The sequence below is a fragment of the Nesoenas mayeri genome (genome assembly GCF_963082525.1).
Source record: "Nesoenas mayeri genome assembly, chromosome: 1".
NCBI classification, from domain to species: domain Eukaryota; kingdom Metazoa; phylum Chordata; class Aves; order Columbiformes; family Columbidae; genus Nesoenas; species Nesoenas mayeri.
Genome location: NC_137541.1, coordinates 20314406 through 20327682, shown reverse-complemented (window position 1 = coordinate 20327682; position 13277 = coordinate 20314406). Strand labels below are relative to the sequence as shown.

Here is a 13277-nt window from a genome sequence, read left to right as displayed (position 1 = left end):
TTTTTAGAACCATGTTTTCTTTTTATCATCTAGATTATGTATTGGGGCAACTGCTCTGGTGGGGTGGAGCCTGCTCCCTTGTGGGCGGCTGTTGCTCAGGCTTCCTCACGCTGAGCAGATCTGGCAAAGGCAACACACAGAACTTGTTGGACCAGTCTCTGGCTGCTCTTGAAATTAAAATCACTCAAGTATTATCTATTTGACGTGTCTTTGGAAGAAAACTCAGCTTCCTCCAGAGCCAATTTGAACATCAAAACAATTCACATGAGACAGAAGGAAGTACATGTGCAAATAGATGAGAAACTTGAACAACACAGAACTTTTGAGTAAGGATGTAGGCCCTGATGTGAAGCCTAATAATGACTTAATGTGACTCTCTCACACTGTAATCCACAACTAAAATGTATCCTGCCCAAGTGTAGACAAATGTCTACAATGAGAACCTAGGGCTATGATGCTTGTAACATGGGCATTTCAAGCTAATGCCTAAAGCAGCACAGAACATGTGGATATTAAGCATCTGAAAAAGTTCAGCCTTGCTGAGTGTCAGACACTGAACTGACTGGGTCCTTTCAGACTTTGGTTCTGGTATCTAGATGCTACTTCTTGGGCTTACACCAGTGATGGAGTTCAGCTGCAGTAGCAGTGTGTACTGCTCACGGCTGAGTACAATAGAAGCCATCAGCTCAAACTGGCCTGTTTAGTGTATTTGAGTAGAGAAAGGTAAAATGCATACAAGGAGACAGGAAAGAGATACTGGACTGCAGATTTGAGCAGTATCATCATCTGCAGTTTATTTAGGTCCTGGTGCATCTTGCTCTGCACATGTGGTTCTTGGCAATTGCTTAGTTTTAAGATCTGCAACCTGTTTGGGTTTGTGAACAAGGGCTTGATCATGACCATGCAGTGCATGCAGCACCAGTGGCTGTATGACTGCTGTGACAGCACACAATAAGAAGGGGCAGTTGTCAAACTGGAAGGAAGATTTCTGCAGTTTTTCATAAACAAGCAATCCTTGGAATAGAAACTAAAACCCTCTCTCGTTTTTCTTAAGTCAATCTTCTCAACACCAAGTCCTGTGTTGTCTGTCTTTAGCTCCACAAGAAACAGAACTTATTTTTCCTTTAATATAGATAAATTCCCCTAGAAGAGGGTATTAAAGAAGTCTCTCACCCATTCTAAAATGGTGAAGTGAGGGATTACAAATTCTTCTGTATTTGGAGCACATAGGAGAGGAGCTTCAAGTTCCTGCATGAATGGTGCAGAGATGAGAGACACTGCGAAAATTTACTTGGTGGAATTTTTGAAGGGACTTTAATAAATTTTTTGTGACTACTGAAGTTCTTAAAAGAAAAATTACTTTTGTCTTGACTGATTACAAAGAACCCTACAGTACAGCTTAATAAAAGGAGAAATAAGGTGAATGTATTCAAATAATTGAGGGTTGAATTAACCTAAATAAAGCAAAAGACATTTAGTACAGTCCATCTATTAATTATGTTACATCTATGACATTTACACACAGAATGGAGTTGTAAATAAAAGGCATTTAACAGGTATAATGCTGCTGTAGAATGAGAGTTATTTCAGGATGTCTTGTTAAATGTTTCATGGCATCATGCATTGCCTTTTGAAGTTTGACTGAATTTCTTACAGGCAACATTTGTTCCTATAAAGAGCAATGCTAACAAACAAGTGATTTGAACACAAACACATAACTCTGTCATTTTGCTCAGAGATAATGAATAATCACTGTCGTACAGCCTGAGATTTAGGATGCCCTGTGTTGTAAAACTGAATGAAGTAATTTAATGAAAAAAGTTGTGGAACTCGCTGACAGACGACATTTTTGGATGCTGAAAGTACAAGGTGCTTCAAAACAGGGTTAAACAGATCACTCTCCCATCAAGAACTGAAAGAATCAAAGGTCAAGGAACAGATTCCGCTTCACAAAGTCTCTAAGTAATAGAGTGTTCAGAGCTCGGAAAAAATACCAGATCGTGTTTACCTTATACCTGCCTGAAGTACTCGTTATGCTGAGAGAACTGGGTTTGTTCAGCCTTGAGAAAAGCAGCTTACGGGAGATCTCATCACAGTGTTCCAGTATTTAACGGCTGGCTACAAAGAAGATGAGACTCCCTTTTTACAAGGAGTCACATGGAAAAGACAGGGGCAATGGGTACAAGTTACTGCTGAGGAGATTCCGATTGGACACGAGGGAAGTTTTTCACTATGAGAACAATCAGCCATTGGAATAATGTCCCCAGGGAGGTGGTGCATTCCCCAACACTGGACATTTTTAAGATTCAGCTGGGCAGGGTGCTGGGCCACCATGCTTTTGCCAGGAGAGGTTGGACCAGATGATCCTTGTGGTCCCTTTGAACCTGGTACTGTGTGATTCTCTGTCGAGAGCAAATTTGGGGTGAGGGAATCTGGAAAATGGTTGTATAAGATCCAACATAAAAATGTATCTGTTAACACTGAGAAAAGCCAGAATGTGTCTCAGCTTCTTCCCTTTGCTGTCCATTTCACTTCAGCCAACAAACACAACCTCAACACAACTGCATGACACATTCTGAAACACTGATCACACCCCTTTTTGTCACTCCCTACCCATTTCGCACATCCCCTTCGTGAGACAGGTTACACATTAGGGCAAACAAGATTTGAGATTGTGCTGTCTCTCCTACTGCAACTACAACTGTTCTGAGACCACTCCGATCTTCCTGAATACTTCTAGTTCTTTCTATAATGCTAAGGAGCTTGAAAGGTGATACAAGATTTAAACACTTATTTACTGTATCTCAGTTTCAATGCAAGAGTGTGCATTTCCCTTGCATCCAAGACCACTTTTTCATTCATAGCAGAAATTATACAGAAGTCTAGCACTGCTTTCCTCATTTCATTACCTATGCTCATTCTTAAATATTCCCTTCCCACCCCCACCTAGTGTTCAAAGAATCCTGTACAAATGACTTCACTTTCTATTTGCAAGAAAAGAAAACCACAAGCTGAGTTTATGACCGATGTCAGCAAGACTGTTTAGCCACAGCCTTCTCGGGTAGCTGGTTACACAATGAGTCTCAGCTACGTCTTACATGAAACATACAGCTCTCTGCTTAACAAGCAACACAGAAAACTAAAAAGGGTGTTTGCAAAAATTCCTGAAGTTAAATGACAAAATAATACCTCTGTGAAGATCTTCCTTACTGATTTAAATATGATTCTTAAATGCAATTGATCCATTTTGTGTGCAACTATTTTATATCAGCCCTTTGGATCAACAGAAGCAACTATGACTACTTTAGACTGTTCATTTTAGTCCTTTGTTTATGATAGTGAGGACAGCCAGTGTTTCTTCTGCAGTTCTACATCTAACTCTTGCAGGCAGTCTTTCATCAGTTCTGCTTTATTTCAGCTGTAACTGGCCTTGGTTCCATACCAAGGATTGATTTGTGTCCAGTTATGTCCAGTGTAAGGTAACAATGCTGTCTGAAATGGCAGTCCGTCTTTTCCTTTTAAACTGCCAATTTAAAAATCAACAAATTGGAAAAAGGAATTGGTTCGTACAGGAAAGAAAAACAAACAAACCAAAACAAACACACAACCACAACCAATAAAAAACACCAAAAAACTTCACGGAACTGCTTAAGCAGTTGGTGTTGGAAGCCAAGTTGATACCTGAGCTGGGGACATCGCTGCAGTTACCATTTCTGGTTGGCACGTTCATTTTATGAAATGAAGCAGCTTTGTGTCAGTTTTGCAAGGAAACCAAGAAGGTAAAGAATAAAAGATGAATATATTTGTGGAATGACTAAAATGCTTAGTTTATAAAATCTAAATGTGTAATTAGAAAGTGTTATTTGCATTATATGTTTGTTTTTCCTGTGTTTGGAGATACCTAGATGCAAGTTTGTTATGGTGTGTAATTAGAAAGTGTTATTTGCATTATATGTTTATTTTTCCTGTGTTTGGAGATACCTAGATGCAAGTTTGTTATGGTCAGCTCTGTACAGTGGTGGAAAAAATGAGACTTCAAAGAACAGATCTCTCAACAACTGCAAACGTCCACTTTGAGCTTGTCATCTATAGCTACATTATATCCATCACATCCTTATGCTAGAATTTAAACTGTTCTAGATTGAAATTTTGGTTCTTTGTAAATTCAGAAGCTGCTTTTGTGGAGCAAGGAGAAACTATGAGTATTCCTAGTAAATGCTCACCGGCCAAATTCTGTAGTCAAACAGGTTTAACCTTCGCTTTCGCTTGGTGGGTAGGGAAAGAGGCCAAATGGAAAGGGGCAATGTGGCGGGAGCATTATCACAGGTTTCTGGAGCAGTATACAGATCTTAGAGATGCTTTCCATTAAATACCTTTAAGACTGGAGTTAGTTCCTACCCTTGGAACTACAAAATATTTCTTGCTACAGTGTGTAACTGTTACACCTGCCTACTCTTAAAAGAAGCAAAAGCCAAATACTCTTACAATGACACAAAGTATCATATTTAGTACAAAGCTACATTTTACTTTTTAAGCTAAGAGAAAAAAAGTCTGCTTACTAAATTTATTTCTAAATTGCTAATGTGCTGAAATTAACTGTTTAAATAAAATAAATATCACTGTTGCAGGTTCACCGTATCATTACGTGTTAGGGAACTGTCTGCTGCTGGAGGGATCATTCCAGCACAAACTCAGCTTGATAAAAGCTCCCTCTATTAACAGAGCTCAGTCAGAGAGAGTAATGTAAATATATTGAGTTTCTATACAATACAAATATTGGAAGAGTTAGGGGAAAAAAGTTTTAGCAATCACTAAGAATTTATATTAAAAATCATACAGTAAACCAAACACAAAACACACCCACTCAATAACTTACCTCAATATTTCAATGAAAGCTTTCAGCCCTTCTTTTGAAGTCATTCTCTTCTCACAGCAGCAGTGCCTGAACTGAAGGTTGAGATGCTCCCATAACTCCTATAGAAGGATCAAGGCTTACATCTGAAAAACTGCAGCTTTGGGGTCTCAGTCTTTCCTATTTTATTTGATTTTTTAAGAATTATGTGGTTTGATCTTAAGGCCTTTCAGGCCTGCATATTATCTTTACAAAAATTGGAATGTAATTATTAATTCTTAGCCAAGCCGATACTGAATCACTGTGGTCTTAAGAACTAGGCCTTTCAAAGCACAACTATACAATTAAGTATCCATATGAATAAGATGCAAATGAGGTGATACAATATGCCAGCTCTTCAGCTTTCCACGTGAGAGTCACACAGGAGCTACAGCAAAGGCCTTCAGCCACCACGCTGGTTTCCAGAGAACTGGGATTTTCAGGGAAGCTACTTCACTGCCAGCACTGCTGCTGTGATGTGGCTCTACGACACTTTAAACCTAAGGCCATATTTATATTCGAGCCTTGAATGAAAATTATATCACTTGATTAGAGGAAAAAATAAAAAAAAACCACAACAAAAAAAGATTTTTCATCCTTTACCTCCCTTCTCTACTGGAGAGATTAAACATCTTTGCAAACACCAAGGTTATATTCACAGTTAAAATGGAGGGAAAAGAATGGAGATAATAATTAACCAGTAACCATTTAAACATGTTTCCCAACAAGCTGCTTCAAACTCACCTAGTTCGAACCATATGTAAACTAGAACAAATTGTTTTATTACTGCAGAAAAAAACCCCAACATGTGCTGCTCTAATTTAACCCTAAAAGAACAAAGACATGCTGACTGTTGATAGTATTAAAAGTTGCCTTTTAAAATACTGGAGTCAAAATGCAGTATTAGTTATTCCCAAGTACACTCCATAACAATTTACTTAAATAGTACAGTTGCAAAAATAACTGATGAAATAACAATCGAAATACCTGATACCATAAAATATTTAGAGACGCGTCATGTGGAAACCAAAGCCACCTGAGAAAGAATTGAACACATTTTCCTGAGGCTGAAGACCTTGAGTGAAATGAAAAGAACTAGAATCCAGGCTGAAGTCCAAAGAGCTAAATGGAAAACCAATCTATTCACATAGCATGTTCTGTGGTATATTTATAATTCCATTTGTATCAATTTAATCCATCTGAAAATAAAAGGCAGTGTTGACTACCACTAGAAAATTGCAAATAAAATGTTTAATTTCAGAAACTTGAGTTCACCATTTATAAATACACTAAAACATAGTAAATGCAAAATTAGATTAGGCATAGGTACAGTATTTTAACAAAGCTACAACTTTTCTAAAAGGTCATAGACAAATGATGACTTGTTTCCCAAAAATATGCAATGAAAACTGAAATGAGAAAATTATTCTTTCTAGAGTTAAAAAAAAAAAACATGGAGAACGGTCCTTTCAAATTAAAATCCTGGCTATTTTTTTTTTTAATCTTATTTGAAGTGTTGAAGGCTCTATATCCCATTTTCCTGATGAACACCAACAGTTACGTACCAACCCTACTACATAAAATTCTAAGCAGTGCACCATATCCATAAGGCTATGATGGAAAATCAGAAGATCAGGTATTTCTGTACTAGAAGCTTTAAGACAGGCTGTTCTACACAACCAAAATTACATTAGGAATAAGAGCTCAATTTTTACAATAGGGAACCTTATAGTTTCAATGCACTAAAGATTAGAAAAGGCTTCAGAATGACATTTCAGTCTTCATGGTAAATTTCTTGCCTTTTTTTGTACACAGCATTAAATAAGAAGCATTAATTCACAAACTTTGATAAGACTTCCAAAAAGTTTTTATAAATACCAAGAATATTTCTGTAGTTCAGTTAAAATGTAAAACCTGAACAAGAGAATCCAGAATGGGAAGTTTTACTACCGATTGCTGTATAACTGACATTCCATATAACTTCCAATTTAAGATTAATTTTTAGATACAAAGTCAATAGTCTCCTGTAAACATATCTGCTTCAATAACTCTTCTTAATCCTTTAAGTACTTTAGGGCTTGCAGATTAAAAAAAAAAAAAACAACAAAAAAAACACATGACAAAAAGACAGTTTGAAACTCATCTTTCATGTACAGCTTTAACAACTACAAAAGCTGTTTTGTTGCAATTAAAGCAATGTTCAACTAAAATACAGTACCTGGTTTATGGTTTTTACATAATAATTGAATAAAAAACTACCGAATAGAACTGTTTACATCTTTTTTTTGCCCTTCTATTAAAACAAATGACTGAGCTTTTTTAAAGTCCATTTACAATTATGGATTAAAACCTACATAATTTTGTATAATTTGACAAGACAGGCTACCTCTAGTAAGAACTTTTAAAAAACATATATACAATATCTGGCCTGAAGTACTATGAATAAGGCACATGTAGACATATTGAAAGCTGAAAAAAATGAAACTAAAATTTGGAATTATAGTCACTGATTAGATGTCATACATGGCCCCTATTGGAGCAATTTAACAATCCAAGTTATAGACAGTTAATATCCAGTGAGCAACAATAGATTTAGTCTAGCAGTTTGTTCATTAGTTTCAATACTGGAAGTATATTAAAGGAAGATTGACTTTCAAAAAGATAAGCTTTTCAAAGTGTTCAATCATTAACCTTGACTGGCTAAAGTTGTTGCTTTCATTGGATGTACTGAATAATCTTTCTGAAGGAACGATGCTTGGTGGGCAACCCAAGAACCTGACAGCCAATTTTGACAGTACTGGCCAAGATGACTTCTTAAAGTTCCAGTAAGTTAGAGGATCACAGTTATGCTCAAGCACTTCTTCCTCCAAGTAGGAAAGCACCATCTCCTCTGGTAACTTTGCTCTCTCTTTCAGGTCTTTTGTTTTCTTCATGTCACCCATGAGTGACCAAAGATTATCTTCCCCATATGAATTTGTAGATGGTGAACCCATATCACATCCATTGGAAACAGGTTTATCATTTGAGGTAGAACTCATTATTTCCAGCTCCCTGATTAAGTCTTGTTTGTATTGTTCAGCCTCCTCCTCTGTAAATAAGGATGTTTTATACCGGGGATCCAGAAGTGTAGCAAAAATGTACCTTGGATCATGAAGCGTGGAGGACAGTCTACTCACCATAGCTTCTTTCAAAGATTTCAGCATAGTATCTATGCCCATTGTTTCTTCAAATAGCATTTCTATTTTCCTGTTGAGTATATGAATCATTGGAATCACTTGGCTGAGAGTAGACATGTGTGTGCTCATCTCCCTGCTTGCAGCTTCGAAAGGTTTGAGAGCATGACACACGGACTGCATGACTTCCCACTGATCACAACTTATGAGCTCCCGAAAGCTGCATTCTATCGACATCTCATCGATTGCTCTTTTCTGTTCGATAAGACGTTCAAGCATATGAAATGATGTATTCCACTTTGATGGAACATCTTGTATTAGCTGATGCTGAGGCAATTCATACTCTTTTTGCAACTCAGCTAACTTCTCTTTTGCTTTTGCTGACCGATGGACGCGTTCGCAGATCTTTCTTGCAATACTAAGCAAATTCTGAACCATTCTCTGGCTCTTAATAGCCTCATTTACAATGACATTAACAGTGTGACTAAAACATTGTACACTTGAATGATCGCCTTCATTTAAAGTTTTCTCTATGCTCTGATTATCAGTAACAGTAATCCCAACCTGAAGGCCAACAGAAGTAATCCATGTTTCCCACCAGTACTCTAACTGCTTTTGAATACTGATTCCATTGTAATCACAATCAATCTGTGAGACATTTAATAGTGCTGAACAATGGTAATCATCACACTGTGGTCGAAATGAAGACTCAAATGTTACCCAATGAGCTGTCAGAGTTAGATACTCTCGTGTTTGGTTGCTCATCCATATTCCAGACGTAAAATGGATCACTCCACTTTCAGCTTCTTTCAGATGTGAAATAATTATTTGTTTTACATTATCATACATATCTGGAATTGCTGTCCTAGAAAAGTATGATGGAGAAGGTAAAGAATACTGAGGTTGCAAGTATTCAAGCAGCCTGTTAAAGCCAACGTTGTCTACAAAAGAATATGGCTGGAGGTCAAGTGCAATCATTTCAGCTACAAGACTTGTGATTTTTTTGGCAACTGGGTGAGAGTCACAAAACTTGTCATTGGTTTCATCAAAATTTGAAGATCCTAGTAATTCTGTGCTCAGTGGCATGTGATTATCCGTAGATGAGGATAATACTGTCTCCGAGACATCAGTTTTCAATACATTGTTATGAAACCTTTGTAAATGTCTTAGAAGGCAACTTGTGCCTAGATTTGTTGGCTTTTTCCCCCTACTTATTGTACGTCCACAGTGCATGCATATTACTTTTGTTGAGTCTGCAGAACAAATTGAAAAGTGATTCCACAGTTTTGAGGTCTTCTTACTATTAACAGGAAATATAAGTTGATTATCATGTGTAACCATTGTAGGCAAGTCAGTCAACTTTGAGGATGAACATTCTGCAGAAGCCAAAGTGGCATAAGGAGAATTTGCCAAACTCACATCAAGAAAGCTCTTTTGGTTTCCAATGACATCAGGATGGCGTCTATATAGATGTCTCATCAAGCAGCTTGTGCCCACATCTCCTTTCTTACCACGACTTATCATACAACTGCAGTATCTACATACTGCTTTTAGACTGTCTGCAGGTGACAGTGAAAAGTGATGCCAAACTTCTGATTTAAGCCTCTTCATAATCCTTTTGTTCTGCTGAAATACAGCAGTAGGTTCAAATATTAGTGGGCCTAATCCCTCACACTGTTTCTCAGGAGAGGAAACAAAAGAGACTTCACCTATATCATCAGAAGATGACAGCATAGAGTCTTCCACTAGAGCATCTCCAGAAGATAGATTAGTATGGATTTCCTCAGAGATTCTGTCTGGAGAAGAAGAAACAGAAGTTGATTCTTTCACTAGTTTTCCAGGAGAGGATGACATAGAATTCAGATCACTATCTGAGGGTAGTAAAGAAGGCAACAGAGTTGGAGGTGTGGTGTAGAGAGGTGGTATGCTGGTACCACCCCCATTCTCTTGCAGGACGATGGAACGATGGGCTCTCCACATATGTCTTATCAAACAACTTGTTCCCAGGTCTTTTCCATTTTTTCCTCTGCTGAATTCATTCATGCAGTGGATGCAAACAGCTTTAGAATTATCTAGAGGTGACAAATAAAAGTGTTTCCAGACAGCAGATCTCCTCCTGGAACCTGATGTGCTCTTTGGAATGACAACAGTTTTTTCTGCTACATTCTCCACAGTGTCATCATACTGATTATTGGGTAGCTGTGAAGATGACTCAACCATGACTTCTTCTTTGCTACACTTTTCAGAAACTGAGAGATCTGGTATTTCTTCAGAAGAAACAATAGAAACAGATTCCTCAATTATTCGATCTGGAGATGGTATTTTGGAAGCCATTTTCTTGACCAGTTTTATAGGGGATAACATAGAACTCAGATCTCCAACATCTGCGGACTGAGGTGGCAGTAACAATGTAGGTGAAGAAAAGGAAGGTATACCTGGCATACTTCCATTTTCTTGAATGAGTACAGTGGGATGTGCTCTCCTCACATGTCTCATGAGACAACTTGTACTCAGGTCCTTTTCATTTTTACCCCTGCTAAATTCTTTCATACAGTACATACATATCGCTTTAGTGCTATCTCTAGGAGATATAAAGAAATGGTTCCAAGCAGGTGACTTTTTTCTAGAGCTTATGTTTCTGCTAGAAAGGAGGCTTTGTGTCACAGCTTCCATTGCTACATCATACAGCGTACTACTATACTGAGAAAAAAGAGATCCGTAATCATCTTCATTTTCTGTAGATAAATATTTGCCAGGGTTGTTGGTAATGAAGTTCTTTTCTTTGTCTTCTTGTTCATCACTGCTGTCCGCATGTTTGAAATCATCTTGTTCTGTCTTGATATCCATTCTTTCTAGAGTACAATTAATGCTGTCTTCCTCTTGCTCTACTTTTAAGTTATTGATTTTACCCAATACAAAATTACCATCCATTCTGGGGGAACCTTCTTTACTCTTGTCCATGGATGACAAATTCTTCTTGCCAAGTCTTCATTTATTAATAAATACAGACAATTTAAAAGATTATTTTAAATTGGATTTAAATGATGTATCTTGTATAATGAATGCACAAACACAAATGTGCATATGTGTCAAAATAATCTGGTTTATGAATTCTGTTCCCGTGTTGTGCATAAGCAAATATGATCAGTCATAAAAATGCATTTAAAAATTACAGACCTAATTAATGGAATCTCATTTTTTTCCCAGGATCAGGACATTTCTTGTCATAGATGAATGTTCTCAAAGACAGCTACTGTTAAATGCTTCATGTTGTAGACATAATCCTAAAAAAAGAATGTTCTCTTTTCTTGTTGAAGGAAGCCATTCTGTTCATCTTGATTGGGCAACTGCAATTCTTCTGCACCATCTAGAAATTAAAAAAAAATAAAATAAAAAAAATCAGAAGACAAAGTTGACTAACACTCTAAATAACTAGCAAAGGTGAACTGGAAACATGCACTGTATGTTCTATGGGGTTTTGTTTGTTTTTTGCGGGGGAGGGTTTCTGGTGTGGTGGTTTTTTTTCTCTTTTTTTTCCTTTGAGATAAAAACAGTTGAGTGTACTATAAAAAACAACAACAACAAATATTTACTTAATATATTTATTGTGGGCAAATATGTGTCTATACATGCAGCTCTGGTTCAGCTTTGACAAAATCTATATTCAAAGTGTCACTTTTATATTTGCTTGGACATATCTATGCCTCATTCTACATCTTAACCACTGCATAATCATACATATGCATATGCTTAATCATACACATATATACACAAACATATACTACATATGTGTCTATATGTACAGATACATATGAAGAGAAGCAGGCATTTAGTCACATTAGCACAGAAATGTTAAAATGTTAAATGTTAATTTTAACTACTGTACATTGAGCCCTTCACTACTGAAAATAGTATTTAAAAATATAGTATTTTACAAGAAACGTCCGTAAGGGTGTCCAGTGTTTAGTGATACTAATCTCTCTGTTCCTTTGACCATAGTCTCACATGGTTATATTCACGCCATAACACTCCCAGACAACACCATAGGATAGAAACAAGCTACTTTTAGAGTTACATGACTGAAAACTACAATGCTGAATTTAGGACAACTCGCTATGCGATTGCCACACACACACTGAGGTCTCCCAAAAGCACAACAACATCACTCAAAAGCAAAGATCCACACAGCGGCACACAGAGCTGCACAGGGCAGTGCCGCCAGTCCAGGTTCCGCACGTACCCCCACGGTTGTGCTAGAAAGTACATTCACACCAAGACAGCCTATTTCCCTCAGGGCTAAAGATTTCCCCTACCAACAATTCCAGTACAAAGAATAGTTTTTTTAAGTACAGCTGCATATAAATCACAAGGCAACAACAGGCTCAAAAACCAGAAATCCTCACTGGCCCCACATAAACCTGAGGAACATGTCTGCATTTGTCAGCTACTTTTTTTTTTTTTCCTTTTTACTACGGTTCTATCAGAACCCTAAATTTTGCCAAACCCTTTTCTCACTCATTCTCTTGTGTCATTAATGTACTTACTGGTACCTTCATTCAAGAAAACCATTTTTTGACCACACAGCTGATGCTACACTATGCAGTCCAATTTGTGCAAACTGGATTTTAAGGGATTCTTTCTCTCCAGCTGAAGACAGAACATAAATTTGATTTGGTTATTTAAAAATTTCTCACACAATTTTCATGTGTTACTCAAACACAAGAAGGATTTCAGCAGACAAAAGGTGAAAATAGCCATAGCTACAAGACACGTAAAAAAAGTCTAGGCTGTACTCATACAGCCATTTCCCCCCTGTATCAAGACTAATGCCATATTAGCTTTGTAACCTAGTTTAATTAATATTTCTCTGAGGCCTGCTTACAAGAGAGATCAGAAACACTTCTTATTCTGTGGATTTCAGATTTCTGGAAAGTCTATTGCAGTGAGAACTTTCTTTTCCAGTGCAGGAGAAGAGGCAAAGAACAGGGCAGGTAATCAGCTTACTGCAGCTCTTTTAAGGAAAAGGAGATGGAGCAGTCAGAACTTGCAAAGAGGAAGGCAGTAACTCTGGTTTTCTTTCTGTAAAAGCTTTAGTATTTGTAGTCTTTCTTTAAAAAGAAAAGTTTTCTGACAACAAAAGATATGAGGGTTGAGCATGAAGAATGTCAGTTCTAATGAAGGGAGACTTGAAAAACCTTACATTTCCAGGAGAA

General features: G+C 37.2%; 1 protein-coding gene across 1 annotated transcript; it reads right to left on the bottom strand.

Moving 5' to 3' along the window:
• Positions 1–7509: 7509 nt before the first annotated feature.
• ZBED4 (zinc finger BED-type containing 4) lies at positions 7510–10506 on the bottom strand (the record flags this gene model as incomplete). The annotated part of the gene is made up of 1 exon (XM_080363680.1): positions 7510–10506. One exon carries the CDS (start codon positions 10504–10506, stop codon positions 7510–7512), a length of 2997 nt encoding a protein of 998 aa, XP_080219806.1.
• Between the last annotated feature and the right edge of the window lie 2771 nt (positions 10507–13277).